The sequence below is a fragment of the Chiloscyllium plagiosum genome, unplaced genomic scaffold, assembly GCF_037043375.1.
Source record: "Chiloscyllium plagiosum isolate Xiang-an unplaced genomic scaffold, Cpla_swu_hap1 HiC_scaffold_24, whole genome shotgun sequence".
NCBI classification, from domain to species: domain Eukaryota; kingdom Metazoa; phylum Chordata; class Chondrichthyes; order Orectolobiformes; family Hemiscylliidae; genus Chiloscyllium; species Chiloscyllium plagiosum.
The window spans coordinates 17,281,562-17,307,308 of NW_028270162.1; the positions used below are offsets into that span (position 1 = coordinate 17,281,562).

At 39.2% G+C, this 25,747-nt stretch overlaps 1 protein-coding gene across 9 annotated transcripts in view; it reads right to left on the reverse strand.

The window, feature by feature from the left end:
* The window catches only part of git2a (G protein-coupled receptor kinase interacting ArfGAP 2a), a 90,043-nt gene that overhangs the window by 37,965 nt on the left and 26,331 nt on the right, over positions 1-25,747 (reverse strand). For 7 of the 9 annotated variants that reach the window (XM_087999948.1, XM_087999947.1, XM_043715513.2 and 4 more), the window contains exons 5-11: positions 19,362-19,448; positions 16,355-16,485; positions 14,631-14,725; positions 11,707-11,752; positions 5,082-5,133; positions 1,388-1,460; positions 284-381 (exon numbers count right to left, since the gene is read on the reverse strand). In XM_087999948.1, the coding sequence (XP_087856074.1) occupies positions 284-381; positions 1,388-1,460; positions 5,082-5,133; positions 11,707-11,752; positions 14,631-14,725; positions 16,355-16,485; positions 19,362-19,448 (582 nt within the window). The remainder of the gene's footprint in view (positions 1-283; positions 382-1,387; positions 1,461-5,081; positions 5,134-11,706; positions 11,753-14,630; positions 14,726-16,354; positions 16,486-19,361; positions 19,449-25,747) is intronic. The other 2 variants (XM_043715516.2, XM_087999945.1) reach the window with 1 other exon arrangement.

The following is a 25,747-nucleotide window of genomic DNA, read 5'->3' on the forward strand; positions in this document are numbered from 1 at the left end:
CTGAACTTTAAACAGAAAATGTCACTAATACACTGCAGATACAGCAATAACTGGATAAAGTATACAGATACCAACTGGATTATACAATAATTTATTCATTTTTGCAAAATTACAGAGCTTGCAGCAGTGCTGTTGCGATGCAGTGGTAATATCTCTACCTCTGGACCAGAAGGCCTGGGTTCAAGCCCCACTTCTCCAGAGGTGCATCAATAATATGTCCGAACAGGCGGAATTCAAAATATCTATTGTGCTTGCAGGAAGACAGCATTTACTGAAAACTTGCCTGATTCCTTGTTGACGAGTACTCTGGATTCACAGGAAGGAAGGGAATGACTGTTGTTTCAGTTACCAGGGTGCTGTGGTTTTGAGTTGTCAGCCAAACTGTACATTAAAAAATAAGTTAACTCAAAAGCACAGTAGAAAACTACATAAACTCGAGGTGACCAGTAAGGTTACAACAGGTAACAATAATGGCTATATTCAGTTCTTCCAAATTGTTGCAAATCATCCAGCTTCATTGTTGCAACCATGCCTGATGCCAGATTGTCCTGGGAGTATCCGCACACAAACATCCACGCAGACCTCGCTTTTCTATACATATGTTCACCAAGCTCAAAAAGGGAGAGATGCCCCTTGTCGTCCGACAGCCATGCCAATTCATGTTACACCATCAACGTTCTAGCCTTACCTCCTGCCCCACCCACTTCCTGTACATTAATGACTTATTGTGACCGAACAAATTAGAGACAGAGACATTTTCTTTTATTCATACACCCCTCCCTAGTTTCTGGCTGGACACTCTTCCTTCCATCAGCAAACTCTCATTCAACGTATTGAGAGTTATCACATTATCATATAAAACTATAGTTGCAATTGCTTAGATAGCCAAAAGCACCTAATTTCAAAATAAATTCATTAAATGAAAACCGTTTTGATATATTTGAGAGAGGTTATGTACAATATAGACGATCAGTGGGGAAAAAAGAAAATGAAAATATGTTTCATTTATTTCTACAAAGAAATGTGATCTACCAGTAACCCTTAATCAAACCTAGCTTCCTAAACTATCAAGCCCTGTTAAAATTAAAATGAGCAAACACATCATCCAGGAATACAATTCAAGTTCTTAGAGTAAGAGTTTATTAAAAATTGGAGGAGGTTCTAGTTTGAGAGGCTTATGCTCCAGTGTAAATGCTACTGGCAGTTTCCCCAAAATTTCGGTACCATATGCTATCAGAAAAACTTATGAACCTTAAAATAAAGAGGCTAAAGAAAAAAAGGCAGCAGTTTCAAATGGATTACTCAGAGCAGAATTACTTTTTCCGAACAGAGAGCAAGTTTACTAAATATTACAACTTTGGTTGACACTTCACAGCTGAATTCTCACCTGCATCAGTCTCCCTTCGATCCACTTCATCATATACATCCATAGCTAGTTCCTCAAATAAGTGATTACTTAACTAGAAATAGAATCAGGAAGAACATATTACTACTCTAGAAAATGTGATTGAGATTCAACTACATAACCCATTTGCTGTGCTTTGAAAGTATTTGGAATGATGGAGAGTCAGTTTGAAAATATCAAGTATGAAAAGGAACTACAAACTAAATGAAAAAACTGCTCATTGCATTAAAAGATTCCAAAGACTAGTGCCAAGTTCATTTTCAAGGCTCGTCAATCCCTGAAAACGAATATCAAAAAATAAAATTGTGAACAGGAAGATTCCAGTCTTGCCAAAGAACCTTCATGTATTTCTCTCCCTCTAGTTTCCTTTTTGAGCCCAATCCAAGTGAGGGGTAATTGTTTCATAGACTCATAACCTGAAGATAATTTTCTTCAACCAGAGGATGGTGATTCTGTGGAACTCATTGCTGCAGAGGGTTGTGGAGGCCAAGTCATTGGGAGTATTTAAAGACAGAGATAGACAGGTTCTTGATTAGTAACGGGATCAATGAATACAGTAGAATGCTGGAGAATGGGGTTGAGAAACATCAGCCACGATTGAGTGGCAAGGCAGACTAAATGAGCTGACTGGCCTAATTCTGCCTCTAAATCTTATGAACTTATTGTGGTTCTGTTCGCCGAGCTGGGAATTTGTGTTGCAGACGTTTCGTCCCCTGTCTAGGTGACATCCTCAGTGCTTGGAGACTCCTGTGAAGCGCTTCTGTGATCTTTCCTCCGCCATTTGTAGTGGTTTGAATCTGCTGCTTCTGGTTGTCAGTTCCAGCTGTCCATTGCAGTGGTCGGTATATTGGGTCCAGGTCGATGTGCTTATTGACACTATACAATCAACACAGGAATTCTTGGACATCATCAGAAATATACACATAGACAAGGAAGAAACCATGGTCTCATTCGACGTAACGGCACTGTTCACCTCTATTGACAAAACCCTAGCCAGAGAAACAATAGCCAACCTGCTGGACATACAGAACAGACAACAGGACGTTGAACCTATCAACAAAGATGGCATACTCAAACTACTGGACCTGTGCCTCACAACACACTTCACATTCAACAACCAAATATATGAACAAATCAACGGCACACCCATGGGCTCACCCATCTCTGGACTCCTAGCAGAAGCGGTAACGCAAAGATTAGAACAAACAGTCTTACCGCAAATTCAACCCAAACTCTGGGTCAGATATGTGGATGACATCTTTGTAATCATTAAAAACACAGAAATAGAGAATACACACCGGATCATCAACGCCACACTCACAGGAATCAGATTCACTAGAGAGGAAGAAAAAGGACAACCAACTCCCATTCCTAGACGTGATGGTACAGAGAACACCTAACTAACTGAGAATTCACCACAAAGGTATACAGGAAAGCCACACACACAGACCAAGTCCTGAACTACGAAAACAACCACCCCAGCACACACAAAAGAAGTTGCATCAAGACACTATTCAAAAAGGGCCACAACACACTGCAGTACACCAGAACTGCAAAAAGAGGAAGAACACCTATACAATGTATTCGCCAAAAACGGATACCCGCACAATTTCATCAACAGATGCCTAAGGGAAAGACAACGGAGCGAGGACATGCCGCAACCCAAAGGACTAGACGCACTACTATACATCAAGGGCATTTCCGAACTGACAGCAAGACTACTGCGACCACTAGGACTCATAACAGCACACAAACCAACAGCCACTCTCAGACAACTCACCAGAACGAAGGACCCGACACCCAGCATGAGCAAAACCAATGTAGTGTACAAAATCCCATGCAAGGACTGCACAAAACACTACATAGGACAAACAGGAAGACAGCTAACGATCCGCATCCATGAACACCAACTAGCCACGAAACGAAACGACACGACCAGCTATCCTTAGTAGCCACACACGCAGATGACAAGCAATATGAATTTGACTGGGACAACACTATTATTATAGGACAAGGTTGAAACTTTATTGCTGGAACAGCACAGCAGGTTAGGCAGCATCCAGGGAACAGGAGATTCGACGTTTCGGGCACAGGCCCTTCTTCAGGAATCATTCCTGAAGAAGGGCCTGTGCCCGAAACGTCGAATCTCCTGTTCCCTGGATGCTACCTGACCTGCTGTGCTGTTCCAGCAATAAAGTTTCAACTTTGATCTCCAGCATCTGCAGACCTCACTTTCTCCTCCTATTATAGGACAAGCCAAACAGAGAACAGCCAGGGAATTCCTAGAGGCACGGCACTCATCCACAGATTCAATCAATAAGCACATCGACCTGGACCCAATATATTGACCACTGCAACGGACAGCTGGAACTGACAACCGGAAGCAGCAGATTCAAACCACTACAAATGGCGGAGGAAAGATCACAGAAGCGCTTCACAGGAGTCTCCCAAGCACTGAGGATGTCACCTAGACAGGGGACGAAACGTCTGCAACACAAATTCCCAGCTCGGCGAACAGAACCACAACAATGAGCACCCGAGCTACAAGTCTTCTCACAAACTTATGAACTTATATTGTAAGAGCAGTAGCAATGGTAGTCTTGCTGCCAAAACACAATACATGTTGGGATGGTCAAGTGCTAAGAGAAATGCTAAATGGCAGAAATGATTAAGCATTTTGGTGTGACTGGTGTCTAGTCAGACCATCCTAAATCAGGACTCAAATATAGGGCTGCAGATATAGAAAATCCTCAGTCCTCAGCTGCAATTGTATCTATTGCTGTACCACAAATCAAAGAGGGCCCAAATTACATATTAAACAACAAAGCTGGTTTTAAGGTTTGTAAAACTGTCTTGGGATAAGCATATTAATGGCTCAGTGCAAACTAATTTCATGTAAACTTATTATCTTTTTTGGATAGCGAGACAGATTAAGAGCGAGACCTATTAAGAATGTCCAAATGGTGAAACTATCACTGCATAGTAGTGCAGTGTAGGAGAACATTCCAGGTGACTGAGTGACCCTCTTTAGAGAGATTGTATTCAACACCCAAAGACAAATGTTAAAAAAGGTGACATCAACAAATCCTGCGTCCTACTGGTGAAGCCAAATTCGCTGGCTTTGGAGTACAAGTCAGTTCTTCTACAATGGTAAGTGCTAGAATATTCTTTGGAAAAAATGTGCGAGAAGATGAATTGTGAATTTTTTTAAAAAAAAAAACACTATTCCACATTTCTTTGTTTGAAAGTGGTCCAGAAGAAGTTGAAATCCTTTCTATTTAGGTATGCATACTGTGCACAAGATAAATGGGCAATCACGCATGTTCTAATTATCATCCCTGTGGTACCATGTGTAGTAAAGGCAAACTAAGCAGGCCAAACCAGAATAAGTAACAAAATTGCATAAGTCACCGAGTTTGTAACTACAAAAATATTAATCTAGCTCTGGTTGTGCAAAGTAAAACATTTTATACAGCTATTCAAAAGTTACATTTGGGTTGGAGAACTGCAAGTGCATTATAAAGAAAATGCACAGTTTTAGCAAGTAATGTGCATAGGAAGGCAAATTGTGCCAAGCGTCTACTAGATATTTTAGTATAATTGCTTGAAGGCTCAAATTAAAGTTAAAGCTCTAATGTGTTAGTCATTTATCATACCAAGAAAAAAAATAACTTACAGACTGCAATTTCTTCTTTGCTGCTTTTGCTAGTTCTGACAAATCTAAACTGCTGAAGATTTAAAAAACACCATAATTAATGATGTACCAATAACACTGGGCAGTTTTTTTCTAACGGTTTTGAGATATTCATTTCTAAACCAGTGCAGGCAATAAGTTTTAATTAAGTTGTGAAGCCATCTCAAGCTATGAAACAGGCATTACAGAAAAGTAAGGTGATACTCCCAGATAATTCTCTGTAAAAATTCAGAACTTTGGTCTGGTCATATTGACTACTAACATCTCAGGTCAGATCCTTCATCTTCTCTTCTAGTACTCAAATTCTGCTATAGTGCTACATTTTTGAATTCTAATCCAGTATGATTCCAGTGTCTTACTGAAAATGATAAATAGTCTTCCTTCAAGTTCAACAATATTAAGGATGCAACACTTCCCTTTATTGCTTAGTTAGAAAACCTAATATTGGCACAGATTGGATGGTTATTTGAAGCTGTGATTTTGTTTTGCCTAATAGGTATTGTCTACATTCCCCAAAGTTACTTAAAGCATCCAGGACAGTGTCAGTAATAACAGATTGCAGGAGAAAGTACCTGTAATATGACAACATTTCAGTTTTAAAAGAAAAAAAAACGAACAAGCATTTGACTGTGAATACACTGATCTTCAATGATTAGGCCTTAAAAGTTGCTATTTTATTATGTATTACTTACAGATGCCTTTTATCCCAAGGGTTGCAACCAAGAAAGAAGTGCATAGATATTTATTGATTACAACATGTTACAAGTACTTAATAACATGGCTAAATCATCAAGCCCATGTAATCAAAATGACACGATAATTGATTTAGAATAACTCCTCCAGATTTTCTGGTTCCAATTCACCATAAAATGTTTTTTGGCATCATTATTCAGCTGCTAAGTACAGTTATGTGGAAAAATTATGCAATAATAACTAAAGGTGTTAACCTTTAATCAGAAATATATGATAAACTATCAGATTGCAACTAGGGTTGTATGTTGTAGTTGACCTTAAAGCCTTACGTGCAAGAGTGGAAAGAAAAAAAATCAGTCAGAACACCACTCACAGCTGGTAACTATTGGACAATGAGTGAGCACACACTCAATATTGTGTTTGTGGTGATTTCAAATGCTAAATATCTCATTAACATTGACACTTTGAACAGATATTAAAAGTGGTCATTTGACAACAGACTAGAGAATTGCTGATAATTGTGATACTGCATCCTAGTAGAATTCTGGAGAGAAGAAAAAAGAACATAACTGAGTATTTACACATACATAAAAGTAAGAATATAATACTTCATAGCAGTTCTTATTAAAGTTGCCTTTTCAGCTAGCTGGTGACAATGTGAAATCTTTCAATCATCTCACCAGAAGTGGTAGAGAGTACAAAACTTTGGATGATACCATTCAAGTAGGAAAGCTTGTCCATAAAAAGAAAACTGTACAAAACCTGAGAATGTATTCAAAGAAAATGTTCATAATTGATTTTTTTTGTCAGGGTGGCTTCTCTACTTTGTCCAGCAGATTTCTCTCAATCACTTTTCTATAATATATCAGTGTACATTAATCCGAAGGCAATGGGACAGATATTCTGGGGCATGACAGCTGACTTTACCCAATAAACTACAGATATTTCTTCTAATTAAAAGGTACGTTTGAATAAAAGCACTGAAAATGCAAGTTCTGGTACAATATTAGTCTGTACAAATCATGGTGTCTTAATTTAGATTCATGGACTGGGTTTCAAATAGTTAATCATAGTTAGGTTGGTAATTACCAAAACACTACAAGATCAAGAGCAGGTGGAACAATAATTTAACATTCTCATTTCTATCATTATCTAGATGATTTCCTCATTGGAAAATTAATCTGCATCCCTGATGGAAGGGGACAAAATTGATTTTGCTACAACATACTTCATATTTGAATTGTCTGCTGGAAATCATAGTGCACACACAAAGAGTAACCATATTTGTGAGGTGGCATAAGGCTGCCAATGAGTGCTTATAATTTTAGCATCAAGTAACAAATTCAGAGAAAGATAGTGGTAAAATGGTTGTATCTCTGAACCAGTAATGGCTGTACCTCTGAACCAGAGGCCCAGGATCTAGGAACCTAAATTCCATTATAATATAATATTGGAACTGCAAAATAATCTCAGTAATGGCGATCATAAAACAAATATCAATTGTTGTAAAAGTCCATCTTAATCACTGATGTCCTTTATGGAAGGAAATTGCTGTCCTTATTTTGCCTTGCCGACATGTGACTCCAGACCCACAGTAATATGGTCAACTCAAACACAGAACATGCCAGAGAACCTCAGCAGGTCTGGCCACTTCTGTGGAAAGAGAAAAAGTTAACATTTCGTGTCTGATATGACTTTTGCTGAGCCATAATCAGACTCTAAATATAACTTTTTTTTTTCTCTGTCATTAAAAGCAATCGGACCTGCTGAGGTTCTCTTGCATTGGTTTCAATTTCCAGCATCTGCAGTATTTTCCTTGTATACTGTTGCCTTCGAACTGCCTCTAAAATGGCTCAAGAGCAGTTAGGGTTGGGGCAACAAATGGTTTCATCTGTGATGCTGATCTTCTATGAAGAGTAAAGGAAACAAAAAATTAAGGGTCAATATTTTACTCCAAGTAGCCAACTGGTGAAGGAATAAACAAAAGCAAGTCTTTACTTGGTGTACACTTATTGTGAAACATTCAAAAAAGGTAGAGATCTTCAGACTCCACTCAATTGTGTCAGTAAGTGGGTCTTCAGCTGTGCTAAACTAACTTATCCAATCAATGCCCTGGACTTAGCAGTAAAGTATATAAGTGTATCTATTGAACTTAAGACTGACAACAGAGGTATTGTTAACACAAGGGTGCCTGACATTTCTGATAAGGCTGAGATTTACACTCATGCTCAGTTGAGGACAACAGCAAATGCAGTCAATCTATTTATTCAAAGGGTAAGCAACTAAGTCAAACTATGAGTTGTGCCCAAATACAGTGATGCTGTCGTACCAAGAAATAATTTATTTTGTGGCGAGAAGTTAGTTTTTTAACAAAAGTTAATACATAGTGGGAAAGCATCTCATTGTAACTATTACTTCCCACTTTGGAGAAGCAGAATATGAAAAACAAAACAAACTCAATTACACTCACAGGACAGTAAATATGTAAACAAAGTGAGGACATGACTGACAAGTGGCAATTTGTTCAGATACCAAGATGTGAATAGCCTCAGTAAGGAATCATTGCCTTTGGAAGAGGAAGAAAGTTGGAATGAAAACAACCAATCATCCACAGCTATTGAATTTGACAGTTTCTACTTCAGTTTTGTAATTGAGATGTACAAACTAAAATATCCAGCAGGTGGCACACAATGGTATATTATTTAATTCAGTGAAAGAACAAAACTAACTCTGTTTACAGAGGTAGGTACAAAGTCAGAGTCAGAGATGTACAGCATGGAAACAGACCCTTCGGTCCAACCTGTCCATGCCGACCAGATATCCCAACCCAATCTAGTCCCATCTGCCAGCACCCGGCCCATATCCCTCCAAACCCTTCCTATTCATATACCCATCCAAATGCCTCTTAAATGTTGTAATTGTACCAGCCTCCACCAAAGCATTAAAGTCATGGAAAATATCGTAAAGTACAACTCAAACAAGCACTATATTGACAATTTTAAACAATGAAGCCCAGCCATCAAGATTTTAATTCCCACAGTATCAGTAGGGCGAAAATGCATCACAATTGCAGTTTTTACTAAGTACAAGTTCCCAAAGGATAATTCTCAACCAAACAAAATCCAAAGCTTTATGCACATCTAGGAGCACATATAAACAGAGGTGTACACCACTTACCGTTGACCTAATTGTCATCTCAAAGCCACACACCTGACAATCTTTCACTACTTTGCTTAACAGGAATCTAACTCTGCTTAAAAATATTCAAGCAGTCTGCTTCCACCATGTTTTCAGGAAGCGTGTTCCAAAGACACAACCCTCAGAGAAGAAATTCCTCATCTGTTTTAAATTGACGACTTCTGATTTTTAAACATGACCCCTAGTTCTAGATTCTTCCATAAGAAACATTCTCTGCAAATCTGTACTGTCAAGGCCTTTCAGGATCTTATGTTTCAATCAAGTCACTTTTATTTTTTAAACTCTAGCAGATACCAGACCAACCTTTCTCATAAGATAACACCTCCATTTCAGGTATTAGCCTAGTAAGCCTTCTCTGAAATGCTTCCACTACATTTACAGCTTGCCTTAAATATGACAATATTGTGCATAGTACTCCAAATTCAGCCTCACCAGTGCCCTGTATAACTTTACCACAGCCTCCCCACCTTTGTATTCAACTGTCCTTGCAATAAATGAAAACATTTTATTAGCTTTCCTAATTATTTACCTCTATCTGTATACTAATCTTTTACACAAGAGGTATACAGATTCCTCTGCATTTCATTTTTGCAATTTCTTACCATTTAGATAATGTTTCTTTTTATTCTTCCTGCCCACATTATACTCATTTGCCACTTACCTAATCCATCTACATTTTTGTAGGCTTATTTCTCTTTCTCAACTTACTTTCCTACCTATCACTGAGTTCGCAGTAAATTTGGCAACCATACCTTTCATCCTGTCAGCCAAGTCATTTGTGTAAATTGTAAGCAGTTAAGATCCTACTCTGTGGCATACAACTTATTACAGCTTACCAACCTGAAAGAAAAGACCCATTTATTCTATTCTCAATTTTGTTAGCCAATCTTCTATCTATGCCAATATGCTAACCCCAACACTACATAACATTTGATGTTCCACCTCATCAAATGCGTTCTGGAAATCCAATACAGTACCTCCACCAGTTCCCTTAATCCACAGCATGTGTGACATCCAAGGATTTCAATATACATTCAAATATGATTGCCCTTTCACAAAACCTTGACTTTGCCTGATTATTTTGAACTTAATCAAGTGCCCTGCTGTCATTTTTGTAACAACAGCTTCTAATGTTTCCCTAGAACAGATGTTAGGCTAACTAGCATATTGTTTCCTGCTCTGTCTCCTTCCCTTTCTATGCAAAGGAGTTAAACTCACAAATGAGGTCTTCCAATTCGATATACAGAAATCTACATGTCTACTAGGCATTTTCCCAACAGTAAATTTCACACATTAATTGTTCTTCTGTAACTCAGTGAATCAATTCTCATTTTGTTGGATGCTCCATGTTTCACTCATCAGCAATTCATTTTGATTAATTAGATCTCCTATTGATTGATTTTGGGGTTTTTTGTGTTACTTAAATCAATCCTGTCCTTGATTATCATTGAACTTCCCTGCTGATTCCTTGGTTTTCTTTTCCCTGGCTCTGTACATCCTGAAATAAAAAGAAAACTCCCAACATCTTTCAGTTCTGATGAAAGACAGACCATCATAGTGCGAGATTAAGTGAGTTCCTCTATCCAGAGATATCAGTCTACTAAGCATTTAGCAGCACTTTCCATTTTTTAATATCAGAATTCCAGCATCTGCAATATTTGGATTTTGTTAAAATTGCAGTTAAATAACAATCTGAATATCAGAGGCCTAAGAATATTTGGATCAGGGAACGGAGGTGTAATTCAGTTTCCACTTTGAAGTAATTAATTTATCTTTAACTTTATACTGCCACCATAAATTCTAATCACATTTATGACTAAAACAAGAATCAACTTGTCAAGGTGTGATTACATGTTCTGTCAATCAGTGGTCCTGTAGCACTTCTACTGGGACAGATGGAATCACAAAAGCAAAGCTACTAGTGGATATCTGAAACAAAAATTGAAAATGCTAGAATCACTCAATAGGGAGACAGCATCTATGCGGATGGAAGCAGTTGATATTTCAGACGAAAAATCTTCCAGTATAAGCAAAGTACAGAAACCGAAAAAAAAGTCAGGAGGACTAGTAATGAACAACAGAGAAGGATTGTAAATCAGGCAGGACTCACTAAATAACGGAAGGGTAAATTCTATAATTCGAATGGGGAAGGGAGTGTAGATGAAGTAACAGGACAAGTATAGAAACAATATCGTCTAGAGGAACTGCAAGTGGCATCAAAAGGCTGTAATTACAGCCAGGCAAGATCAAAAATGAATACAGGAACCAATGGTCAATGCACTTATAAATGCCAGATACTTAAAATTATATGTAGCGATTGTGATTTTAGCTTTCAGAGGCTCACTGATGTTACCTAGCATGGTGCAAAACGTCTGAGAATAAATCCACCAGCTCAGGTGAGCAAACATACAACCTATACATAGCGATTTCATAACTTCACTTTCATTGCAAGGTATTACACAATTCCATAGCCAGTTGAAATCCTGACAATCCCCAATACTTACACAGGCTTGCTAGTATTAAGAGTCTTTTAGACACACCAAAAAGACTTGTTAGTAGTGAACTGCAGGTGTGCAAAACATGCACATTTTTTAAATGCATTTTTGAGGTGGGCGATACTGACATGCATATTTATTCATCCCTAATTGCTCTCAAAACTAGTAAAGAATAAATTCTGACTGCACTGCCATAAAAAACAAAAATCTCTCTGCCTCACCTATCAGCCATTTGTGGAATTATGAAGTGCTGCCCATTCTTGTGATCTGGAATGGAAGGAGATAGTTAAATCATGGTACATTTTAAACAAAGCACAGAAGGCAGAAAAGCGAAATCACTAAAAACAAATAACTCAGATGTCAATCTTACGAGACCATACACAAGTCTGGATTGGGGATGCGCATCATTATCAATTCTAGATCATGAATAGTAATGAGGAAGGCAAGTTGCCCCATAGACCATAATATAAACACTTCGAGGAAACATTTAAATTGAACCTCGAAATGTACATCATTGGATATTGACAAGAATTGGCATATAGTCAATGTTTTGCATTACAAACATTCAAGGAAAACACTGCTTTGAAGATGAATAAAAAGTAACGAAGAGTGACAATACCACATGGAACAAATTCAGGAAGGATATTGTTTTGTGGCAGTCTTAAGTGCAAATTATAATAAAAGGGTTGTGTCATTTCATATTGGTGTTTACACAACTAGAATTGTGTCCTTCCTGGGCATGTATAAAGAAACAAAGTAATCAACATCTTTACTCAGCAGACATCATTAGACATAGCATGCAACAAGCAAACAAGAAACCTTAAATAAAATTATTATACTTGTAAGCATAAGTCAAGCTACTCCCAGAGCTACAACTACGCCGGAAATTTGAAACCATGAAGAATTTCCGTGCCTCATGGTCAAGTAACAGTTAGAAACGACCTGTTTTGTGTATGCAAATATCGATACATTCGTCAAAGAATGAACATGAAAAATACATACACACAAATATTCAAATACAAAGAAAACATCACAAATTAATGGAATCAAGACTCTCAATGGCTGATATCCCTAAAGCATGTTGACAAAACTGTATAAATGGAGATTGTTCAGATGAATTTTTAAAAATTGTACAAATGTTCTGGGTTCGCCTAGGAAGGAAGGATGCTGCATTGCACAAAAATAATAGGCAAGGATTTTCCATTCATAAACATTTATTCTGTAACTGCTTTTCACCACAGAAATTAAAAAAGAAAGCCTATCCTTCGTGAAAGGTGTGAAGCTAATTCAGTTACCTCAGTATTGAATTTTGAAGTCATGTGATTAATTCTTTTCCAAGTACTGTACTAGTCTTTAGCACAATGGCACTTATAATATGTTTCAAGGAAGTGTGAACAGGAACTACAGTCTAGTTAGCCTGGCAACAACCACAGGGAAGTGCTGGAATCCATCAAGGAAGTGTTAACAATGCATTTAGAAAGATATAAACATGATTGGAATATACGTCAACATGGTTTTACAAAAATCAGTTGTTTGATAAACTTACTGGTGATTGTCAGGATGTAACTAGTAGGGTAGGTATCGGGGAACTAGTAGATGTAATGCACCTAGATTTCTAAAAAGGCATTTACTGAAATACCAGAGAAAAGGGGCATATGAAATTGGGGTGATATATTAGCATGAATAATGAACTGGTTAATGGACAGGTGCATCAAATTGGCAGTTTTAATTTCTGTAGGCAGTGACTAGTACACAAAGACCATGGCGCTGTAACAATTAATTACTCAGACAAAGTTGGAAAACAATTTATCTAAATTCACTAAAGTTTAAAAGTCAGGTGGAACTGTAAGTTGATAGGAAAGACAAAGGCTGCAGAAGATAACTGACAGTTTAAGTGGCTAAAAAGGAGGCAGACAGATTATAATGGGGAGAACTGTGAAGTTATTCACTTTTATCCAACTAGAAAGCAGAATATCTTTTAAAAAGGCGTGAACCCTGTAAATGTTGTTGATGTTGAGATTTGCATGTACTTGCACATGGAATACAAAAAGGTAGCATGCAGGTACAGCAACCAATTAAAAAAGAAAATGGAATGTTGGCTTTTATAATAAAAAAAAGAGATTGGAGTACAAAAATAAATAAGCCTGCTATAATTGTACTGGGCTTTGGTATGACCACACCTGGAATACTGTATGCAATCTTTGTCTCCATATATAAAAAAAGATACATTTGCATTGGAAACAGTAGCGAGGGATCACTCAATTAGTTCCTGGTATGAGACTTGTCACACGAGGAAATTCAGTATATTTTTTGAAGTTTGGAAGAATGAAAGATGATCACTTCGAAACATTCAAAATAATGAGGGGGTTTAAGAATTAATACTTAAATATTGCTTCCCAGGGCAGATCAATCATAACCAGGGGTCAGAGTTTCAGGATTACAAGCCAATTCATTTAGGACCAAAATAAGAAGTTCCTTCACCGAAAGAATTGTGGACCATAGGAATTCTATTCCCTTTAGTGGAATGTATGTGCCATCAGCTAAGACTTAGATTCACAGATTTTTGATCTCTGAGTTAAGCAGTATGGGCAGTAGGCATGAAAGTAGGATTGACACGCATGGTCAGCCATAATCATACTGCATAGCAGTGCAAGCTTGACAGGTCCTATGGTCTCCTCCTACCTGTAATTTTTAATATTATATTCACCTCTCATTCATTTGCAACCATAGACAGATTTATGATCCCATGCAATTCGTGCCCACATTTATTTTCTTCTCAAACGAGATGCAGGCCAAGCTGGAAAATAGTACTGTTGTTCTCCATTCTCTAACAAAGTGCGGCAAAAGAACTGAATTATGAAGTCAGGCTTAATGCTCTCTGACACTGAAGCAATTCTACAAAAATGAGGGAGAAATGTTTACTGTAAGAGTTGGCCCATAACTGTACACTGTTCTCCTTTGGGGAAACATACAGGTTCCATTTGACACCGTCCACAGTACTTGATTCACAAATAGGAGTTCAGTATGTTGTAACTGCTGGTGCATCAAGATGCATCCATAAGCAAAATACTGTTTAGTACTGAACAGCTCAATAAAACATTAAGAAGCAACATTGCCATCCCCAGCTCTCTTCTTTCGTACCCACCTGGTTTTCTTCCACAAAGGAAGAAGGTTAGTCTGTCAGTGAGTTCATACTGAATCTCTACTAAACGGTCTGCTAGTTCATGGTGCCCTGCTTGTCTGCAAATCAAAGATAATATTTTAATGCCAGGATAACATTATGGGAAAAAAAACAATCAAGACTTTGATCACTATGCAAGATGTGAACTTAAAGATAAAAGTGGAAGAAACATTGTACAACTTTAGTAACCCAAGTATGAGCTCGGGGGATTACTACAAGAGCAGCAATGGCACTCTCAAACCTTCTTTATAATCACCAAAATCATGATTCAGATTTCATTCTTGCATTGCTTGCATTGTCCAAACAGAACCCCAAGTTACTTAATTAACGATTTAATAGAGGTGTTCAAGCTTGAGGGGTTTCGTTACATTAAATAGGGAGAAACGTTTTGCACTCAGGAGGATCAGTAACTATAGGATATAGATCTAAATTAATTTGTAAAAAGGGGAGATGAGGAGACATTTTTCCCCACAGCAAGTTATCTTGATATAAAAATCATTCTCTAAACATAAGGTGTAAATAGCTTTATAGCAGTTTTCAAAAGGGAATTAAATATATACTTGACTGAGAAAAAACAGATTCTTTTTGCAAAAAGAAAAGTCTCCTCCTCTTATTATAATAAACAGATCCACCTTTGAAACATTTGCAAAATACCAAAAACACTTTACAAAGTAACCAAAGTGAACAGATTTGCAGTGCGTTAAAAAGATTGAAAGACTGGGAAGAAAAAGAGGAAATTTGGCTTAGAAACATCTTAAGTTTATGTCACTTGTATTACAACTATTACCGCACACTTTAAATTGAACGAAGTTAGTTTTTAAAGAGTCATAGACATGTAGAGCATGGAAACAACTCATCTATGCCGACCAGAAAACCTGAATTAATCTTGTCCCATTTACCAGCACTTGGCCCATATCCCTCTAAACCCTTCCTATTCATATACCTACCCAGATGCTTGTTAAAATCTTGTAACTGTACCAGCCTCCACCACTTCCCCTGGCAGCTCATTCCATACACGGACCACCCTCTGGGTGAAAAAGTTGCCCCTCAGGTCCCTTTTAAATCTATCCGCTCTCACCTTAAACCTATGCCCTCTAGTTCTGGACTCCCCCACCCCAGGATCTAATTATCCTATCCATGCCCCTTATGATTGTATAAACCTCTATCAGGTCACCCCTCAGCCTCCAATGCTCCAGGGAAAACAGCCCCAGCCAATTCAGCCTTTCCCTTTAGCTTAAGCCCTCCAACCCTGGCAACATCCTTGTAAATCTTTTCTGAACCCTTTCAAATTTCACAACATCCTTCTGTTAGGAAGGAGACCAGATTTGCACACAGTGTTCCAAAAGTGGCTTAACTAATGTCCTGTGGGGCCGCAACATGACCTCCCAATTCCTACACTCAATTCTCTGACCAATAAAGGAAAGCATACTAAATAAATTCTTTGCTAACCTATCTACTAGGCGCCTCCACTTTCAAGGAACTGTGAACCTACAGTCTCTTTTAATCCAATATATTTCACAACAAAAGATCAAGTAGTCAAGACCATAGTAAATTAGCAAGGAAAATATTCTGCTTTTGCACAATTATTTCAAAGTGTTAATTTGACCATTGCTGCATCAATACTTGTATTTTTCTTGATAGTAAAAAGGACTAAAAAAGGTATCTCTGTGGCTTTTTCAGATTCTAACCTTGCATTGTCACATGGCGTCTTGCCATTGGCATCAGGGGCACCAGGATCAGCACCGTATACTGCTAACAACTCAGCCTGTAAAATTTGTCCTCCTTTGCTTGCTACATGAAGAGGAGTATTTCCTTTCTCCTGTAATTAAAAAAAAAAGTCAAAACCAAGCACAGAAGTAGTTTTAGTTTTGCCTTAAGAATAAATTATTTGCAAAAATAAAGTTCAGTGTCATTGGAAAGGCAAATTCCTGGACAGTATCTTCTTGTGGCTGTGGACAGCACTGTAAAAGCAACATTTATTGTCTTCTGCATTATCAGTATACTTTGAATTCAGGGCCATAAAAGGAGGACTTCTTCAGTGCTGTTCTACTGAGAACAAGACAGCACAGTACAGCCCTTCGGTCCACGATGCTGCACTGGCCTTTCATCCTGCTCTAAGATCAGACTAAATATAGAACAGTCCAGCACACAGGTCTGTTGCATTGGAATGTAACTGGAGATTGGTGAAAGAAGGAGGTGGTAATCTGTTCCTCCTTTTCTCTCTTTGGTGAGTACTCATGTTCTTTATTATACAAGTAAGGTCTTAGTGAATTTGGGGCCTAAGGGGAAAGAATAGCCAGCTGAAGGGAAGACAGAGCAGGAAATAAAAATTGAGGCAGAGGCTTACATGCTTACCTGGGAGTCCAGAGAAAGGAGCTAGCAGGGGAGGAGACTCAGATCAGCAACAGTTACAAAAATGTGGCATCACAGGAATAGCTGCACTTTCACCAACTGAGAAGTAACTGTTAATTTGAACATCTATTCTAAATTGTAGGCAAATTGGATAAATAGTTTTTAGATTAAACTAACAACCAGTGCAAATGTTCAATATACAATTTCAAAACTAATTTAAATAATTTAAAGATGCAGGGCCATGTGATGTCTTGAACCTGCAGGATATGGGAACTGGTGGACCCCATTGTGGTTCATCATGACATCTGTCGCAAGTGTTGGTGGCTCAAGAAACTCTGGCTCAGTATGATGAGCTGGAGTCTTAGCTTTAAACCTGTGACACATCAGGGAGGAACAAGAGTTACCTGGATTCTGTGTTTCAGGAGACAGTCGCACTTAGATACTTCAAATCTGGCCAGTGGTCAGGTACAGGAGGTGTGACTACAAATGAGGCAAATACATGGATCTTGAATATAGTATAGGAGCAGCCTCAGCTCTGGATCTTGCCCAACAGGTTTAAACGTACTAGTTCTGTGTGGTTGAGGAAAAGGACTGTAAGGGAGGATGGGCAAACTGACTACTGCACGATAGTATAGAAACAGGGGGAGTATGGATAGAAACCTTTGTAAACAGAATGGAGTGTTCTGAATGGTGTGTTGCCTGCCTTGAACCAGCTTGAAAGTATTGGAGTGGGAGGAAAGGATCCAGTTGTGGTCCAAGTTGGGACTAACAAAATTGGCAAGAGGTCCTGTTTGGAGAATGTCAGGAATTAGGAAGAAAACTAAAGAAAGGTTTTACTCTCTGGATTATTATGTCAATATGCACGATTCAGTTAGAGCTAAAACTGGGGAAGTAAATGTGTAGCTAAAGGAGTAGCGTGAGAAAAAGGGGTTCCATTTCATGGGGCATTGGTACCAGTATTGAAATCCAGACCATGAAATCCCATAGTCCTTGTCCCCCTGTTGCATCCAGGGCATTTTCCTGTAGGAAATGATCCTGGACACACTCCAGAAATTCACTACCTCCACTTGAACGGATCTGGGACCAAAGTCCTCGTGGAAAGGCTAAATAAGGTGGTCACAAATACTTTAAAGTAGCAAATTGGGGGCTTAGGGAAGGTCAATAGCATTTCCAAAATCAAACAACATCACAGTAAAGAAACAGTCAGGGATTCTACTTCATTTACAGCAGGGAGTGCTGCAAACTATAAAAGTATATTGATTAAATTGACGAGGGAACTAAAGCAGGTGATTAAAGTATCAGTGATGAGGGACAGGTTACAGTGCATCACCCACATAAAAGAGTTGTATAAACAAATGAATGGACGACTTTGTGGCCATTACTGAGACATGGCTACAGGATGGTCAGGATGGGACCTAAATATACCAAGTTATTAAAGGTTTACAAGAGAGACCCAGGGAAATTACAGGAGGTAGAATAGCCTTACTGATTAGAAACTAAGTTGCTTCAATGTTAGTGGGGAGGGAGGAAGCAGATGATATACTGTGGGCAAAGCGTTTAGTGGAGACTGTATGGATGGAACTAAAGAACAATAAGTGATCTAAACCTATAATACGTATTATGTACAGATGCCCTAATAGCAGTTCTGAAGTGCTAGATTGTACAAATGCACAAGTTGAGCAAGAGTGAAGCAAAGCTGGAGTAGTATTTTACTGGGTTTTTTTTAATTTTAAAAGGATTAAGAGAGACAGACAAGCACCTATCAGAAAGGTAGTGAATTTTTGGAGTGTGTCCAGGATCATTTCCTACAGGAAAATGTCCTGGATGCAACAGGGGGACAAGGACTATTGGATTTTATAGTAGCTGGATAAATTGTGTGAACATTTATCAAATAGTGATCATAGCGCAATGGGTTCAATGTAGCGCTTGAAAGTAAAGCATGGTGGAATTTGAATTCTCAATGTCTGGATTGTTGGTAGGGTACCACACCCTCAAAATATACGGCACCTGACAAGAACACAATAGGTTATCTGTTTTACTTTAACCAAAGATATTTACTGCCATTTCGCTTCCCAACTGGAGAGTTGGAGGTGATGCGTACACTGGAAAGGTACCATTGCCAATCACAGTTCACATTGGAGAGAATAGCCATATGCAAAAACTTGCATTTTAAAATATTTGCACAGTAAGTGACAAAGAATTACTTTACAGCATTTGCTTCGTTATTTGTTGAGATTACATTGCCCAATACTTTGTTCCCAGTTTGGCACACGTTAAAATTAATTGAGAAGCAGAAACAACAGCAGCATAAACTCTACAAAAACATTGACGTTGAAGACTTACAGGATGGAAGAAGTTTGCTTGGGCTCCTAATGAGAGCAATCGCAAGCAGGTCTCCAAGTTCCCTGTCCGCACACTTGAGTGCAATTGCTGAAATAACACAAGACATTAACAGTGGGCGACACTGCTGGGAGCACACTTATTCTTTAAAACGTTATGGAACCTCCTTATTTTAGGAGAAATTATGAGGAGAAAGAATTTGATGTTTTAATACCATCACTGGCACAAGTTTGGACGTATTATAAACAATACTGAATAACAGGTGACATTAGGTAATACAAATTGTGAATGGGAAACTATTTCAGTGCTTGCTACTTATACCAATTTTTAAAATAATATCCTTTTATATTGCAGGAGAATGGAAATATTCATTTCTTCTTTACTTGATCACTGCTGCATTTGCTTACATTTCTACATGTGGAGGTGCTGGTGTTGGACGGGGGTGGACAAAGTCAGAAGTCAAACAACACCAGGTTATAATCCAACAGGTTTATTTGAAATCACATGCTTTCAGAGCATAGCCCCTTCGTCAGGTGAAGTGAGAGAAGAGCACACAGACACAGAATTTACAGGCATAGAGATAAATAAAAATCATATAAATAGTGTGTGAGTGGTGTGTTGAATAATAAGTCTCTGCAGATCAATAGAAGTGTCAACAACTGACCAACATGCGAAGGGATGACCTATAATCCGTTTAAGTGAGACAGACAGACAATTACAAAAAAATTAAAAACAAGGTGGTGCTCGAAACAAACCAAATGACTGCAATAATATGCTTGGTTTAAAAGGTGCATGCTGAGGGTCTAACCAAAGTAAAAAGTAATCCAAAACTGCACAAACTAAGGTAGAGAGATCATAGCTTATCAAGGTGGTGGTGTCAAGACAGGACAGTAAGGAAGGTTTTACAGATACAGAACTGTGGTGGGGTTACATGTTGCTTGAGAGAAGCTGGGGGTTCCTTCTACAATGTGTTTCGAGATGCCCTCGACACAGCCAGAGAGATTCTCACACAGGTCCCATATGGCGACATGTGACCCCATCACACAGTTCTGTATCTGTAAAATTTTCCTTACTATCCGGTCTTGACACCATCACCTTGATGAATTGTTATGATCTCTCAACTTTAATTAGTTTGTACAGTTTTGGATTACTTACTACTTTGGTTAGATCCTCAGCATGCAACTCTTAAACCTATCATGTTATTCCAGTCATTTTGTTTGTCTCCAGCACCACCTTATTTTGTCATCTTTGTAATTATCTCTGCCTTATTTGGTCAGATTTAGGTCATCCCTTCACTTGTTATTCAGCTGTTGACAATTTTCTCATCACTGTCTGACACTTTTGAAGACCTGCAGAGACTAATTATTCAACACTCTACTCACACCATTTGTACAATCTTTTCATTTCTACCTATAAATTCTGTGTCTGCGTGCTCTTCTCTCAATTTACCTGATGAAGGGGCTATGCTCCGAAAGCTAGTGATTTCAAATAAACCTGGTGTCATGTGACTTCTGACATTTCTAGTTACTGCACTCAATATTAATTACCGTGAAGGATATAGATATGGATTCAATTAATGCAACAGAACATTTACACTTCTGCATTTTAGCTTTGGAAATTTTAATCAGGAGACTAAACAGTTTGCTTGACAGCGTTCAGATATTCACTTTCCTTTTACTCCTCAATCTCTTTGGTGACATTCCAATGGATTGTAAGTGAACATAGCCAGCTCTCCTAACTGCTCAAGTAATAAGCCATATAAACTCAGAATTACCTTAGCTGCCTCACTTCAAGGAAGACCAACAATTAAGCACACTTCAAATATTCCTGACCCTTTCAATTAAAAGGGAATATTAAAACTAATTCATCCTCTGCTGGAATGTGCACACAATTAAGTCAAAGTTTGAGAGAAGATTTGTAGCTCGGGTGCTCGATGTTGTGGTTCTGCGAGCTGGGAATTAGACGTTTCGTCCCCTGTCTAGGTGACATCCTCAGTGTTTGGGGGCCTCCTGTGAAGCGCTTCTGTGTTGTTTCCTCCGGCATTTTTAGTGGTTTGTTTCTGCCGCTTCCGGTTGTCAGTTCCGCTGTCCGCTGCAGTGGCTGGTATATTGGGTCCAGGTCGATGTGTTTGTTGATAGAATCTGTGGATGAGTGCCATGCCTCTAGGAATTCCCTGGCTGTTCCCTGTTTGGCTTGTCCCAGTCAAACTCATTTTTCCTGTCATCTGCGTGTCTGGCTACTAAGCTGGTTGTGTCGTTTCGTGGCTAGTTGGTGTTCATGGACACGGATCGTTAGCGGTCTTCCTGTTTGTCCTATGCAGTGGTGTTTTGTGCAGTCCTTGCATGGGATTTTGTACACTACGTTGGTTTTGCTCATGCTGGTTATCGTGTCCTTTGTTCTGGTGAGTTGTTGTCTGAGAGTGGCTGTTGGTTTGTGTGCTGTTATGAGTCCTAGTGGTCATAGTAGTCTGGCTGTCAGTTCAGAAATGTTCTTGATGTATGGTAACGTGGCTAGTCCTTTGGATTGTGGCATGTCCTCATTCCGTTGTCTTTCCCTTAAGCATCTGTTGATGAAATTGTGGGGGTGTCCGTTTTTGGGAAATACATTGTAGAGGTGTTCTTCTTCCTCTTTTTGCAGTTCTGGTGTGCTTCAGTGTGTTGTGGCCCTTTTGAACAGTGTCTTGATGCAACTTCTTTTGTGTGTGTGTTGGGGTGGTTGCTTTCGTAGTTCAGGACCTGGTCTGTGTGTGTGGCTTACATAACAAAAAACATAGGACAAACAGGAAGACAGCTAACAATCCGCATCCATGAACACCAACTAGCCACGAAACGACACGACCAGCTATCCTTAGTAGCCAGACACGCAGATGACAGGCAAAATGAGTTTGACTGGGACAACATTATTATAGGACAAGCCAAACAAGGAACAGCAAGGGAATTCCTAGAGGCATGGCACTCAGCCACAGATTCTATCAACAAACACATCGACCTGGACCCAATATACCAGCCACTGCAGCGGACAGCTGGAACTGACAACCGGAAGCGGCAGAGACAAACCACTTTAAATGCCGGAGGAAACATCACAGAAGCGCTTCACAGGAGGCCCCCAAGCACTGAGGATGTCACCTAGACAGGGGACGAAACGTCTGCAACACAAATTCCCAGCTCGGCGAACAGAACCACAACGTTATTAAGTCAAGCCAGTCAAAGGTCCTGGTGTCATTGATCCCCTGCCCCTGCAGTAATCCATTATATCAGTATAAAGATTGCACAAAAATGAATACCTCGTTGAGGTATCTGTGTAGAACTGATAGAACCACATTGTAAGAGTAAATAGAAAAAAGGCACAAGGAGGGGCCTGGCATAGAAACCCAATCATCTTGTTTCCAAACATATACTTATAACTGATTAAGCACCATTATCAGAGATTTGAAAGCAAGTTTCCAGGATTATCACTATTAAAAGTCTGTCACTTCTTTCGACGCAGATACCCTTAACAGATTTTAAACATGTTCACCTTCTCAAGCGCATCATTCCCTAATCAAGGTGATGAACAACCAATCCAATCTCAAAACTTTATCAAATACGACTGGTGGTTATATAGCATATTCCTCTCCTTACGTTGAAGTATATCACATTTGGAGTTGTGGTGAAACGGTTAAAAATTATGTCCCAATACATGTGTGAATCTAACCGGAATGGAGGTGTTGCTTAGTCCCGTGTGAATCTTATTACACACCTCCCCGTGTGAATCTTCTTATCTGTATGTAACCAGAATGGAATGTGTTTTTTAGCCTTGCTCTGCTGTTCACATGAATGTTTATATCTGGAAAAGAGTATATCAGCTGGAAAAGTCTCCAGTTCGGTGAGTCTGCTCCGGGGTTACGTTTAACCGCCGAGCGTGGGTTGTTGGCAACTGCTCTACGAGAACTGACGGCTCCCAGTTCCGGTAACATGTAGAGTGAGTATAAGCCAGACCCGTTGTAAGTATGAGACCTGGTTGTGGCGACGCTGCGGGGAATAAAATGCTCATATTCTAGCAGACTCGCCTCTTGGTCGTTTGTTCTGTGTCAGACTACTCTCCTACGAACCTGACCTTGAGAATTTTTTAAAACAGGAGTGCTAACCATTCTTTAATAAATAAGTACATGAGAATTCAGTCCTCAGGAAAGAGGCATTATTGCGATATTTTTGTTAAATTTGCTTTTGTAGTAAATTAAATTCCAAAATCACGCTTGTTACAACTCAAAAAAAAACTTGCACATCCCTTAAGACAGAAAACCAGGATCTTCAAGGATATTTCATATGTGTCTAGCATTCCGTTAGTGGATGGTATGGCTTTGTGTCAAAAATTCATATCTCATAACATCTGCCTACTTGCTTGTCAAGACAGGTGTACATGTAGGCACATTTGTTGATTTAATATATGTCCGTCAACAATTGATTCAAACTCCTAACAATACAATCAGTGCATTAAAACCGGTGTACTGAAGCTCAAAAAACAAGCCAAACATCCCATTTGTTTCGCAGTTCCTTTGTCTCACCTTATAAAGAGGCTAGTGTTGTCCCCTTTAGTCCTAATTAAGAAAAATTCCTCACATTTTATTCAAATTCTCCCCCCAATGTCAATCATACACTAAGCTCATTATTTAAAATATGAAATTTACTGTTTCACAAAAGTTTAGTGTGGGTTCTTCATGTCTTAAAAGCAACTTCATTCAGTTGGCTCTTTGGATCAGTTTGAAGTGAAATTGCAACTACCTAACTCCAGAAAAACAAACAAAGAAATCTGCACACGCATTAGCAGTAAAGAATATACAATTCTCAGATTATCCCAAGTTCTGGTTCCTCACTTGCATTTTTAGAAGGCTAGCAATCCTTGCCTGAGGTCACCCAAGTTGTCAAGCAGCAGAATTAGTCAATTAAAAGATGTAGCTTTTTAATCGTCTTCTAATCTCAGCACAGTACAGGAGGGAACACAATGAACAAAGCTGCTGCTCCTGGATTATAATTATATTAATAGTACTATCAACAGCATTTCCAAACAAATGCAAATGCAATCATAGTTATTAACTGAAGTATTTAATTAAAAACATCACAACACCAGGTTATAGTCCAACAGGTTTTAAAAGGAGTTCTGGGATTTACAAAGAACTGAAACTAGCATATCCCATTCTAAAAGAAGAAAGACTTCATCTAAATTTGTTTAATATATCATTACAGCTCCATTACATTATAACCCTTTTGCTATAAATTCTGTCTCTTCTGGTCCTGCTCCACAATCACCTGAAGCAGCAGCACCTTGAATGTTAGTGCTTCCAAATAAACCTGATTGAATATAACCTGGTGTTATGTGATTTTTAACTTTGTCTACCCCAGTCCAACATTGGTACCTCCAAAGCATGACTACTAACTGCCAGCTCAGTGTGGAGAGGACCGCCAAGAAGATCGCACATATTGACATAGATATCAAGTTTCTGCAGAAATGCAGGAAAGATCCCAAAAGGATTACAGATATCAAACCCACTCAAGTTGGCCTACACCACAGCATACTTGGAGAAACTTTTCCACCGCACCTCTTGCAAACTCCTCAATCATCTCATGCACCAACTCTACAGCAGGTGCCATAACCTTGAAATCAAGATGGAGTCCACACGATCAGTTTGCACTCAAGATACAGCAGCACAATTAGGCAACATTGCCAAATAGACAAGGTGACAACACTATACCACATACTTGCACACCAAGAACAAGAAACTGGAAAAACTTGGCATCACCAACAGCAATAGCCAAGCCACAGTTGAAAACATTATCACTACGAGGAAATCCGTCAACTTATCAGACCACATCCTTCAATTGGAAGAGATTGAAGTTCTTAAAGGAGGGCTCAATTTCTGCACCACCACCAAAATGGGCCCCATGGGTCTTGCAGCAGACACAGAGGAATTCATGGATCAATGCTGCTGGAAGAGCACAGCAGTTCAGGCAGCATCCAAGGAGCTTCAGCAAAATCGACGTTTCGGGCAAAAGCCCTTCATCAGGAATAAAGGCAGAGAGCCTGAAGCATGGAGAGATAAGCTAGGGGAGGGTGGGGGAGGGGGGAGAGTAGCATAGAGTACAATGGGTGAGTGGAGGAGGAGATGAAGGTGATAGGTCAGGGAGGAGAGGGTGGAGTGGATAGGTGGAAAAGGAGCTGGGCAGGTCGGACAAGTCCGGACAAGTCAAGGGGACTGGAAGTTTGAAACTAGGATGAGGTGGGGGAAGGGGAAATGAGGAAGCTGTTGAAGTCCACATTGATGCCCTGGGGTTGAAGTGTTCCGAGGCGGAAAATGAGGCGTTCTTCCTCCAGGCGTCTGGCGGTGAGGGAGCGGCGAAGGAGGCCCAGGACCT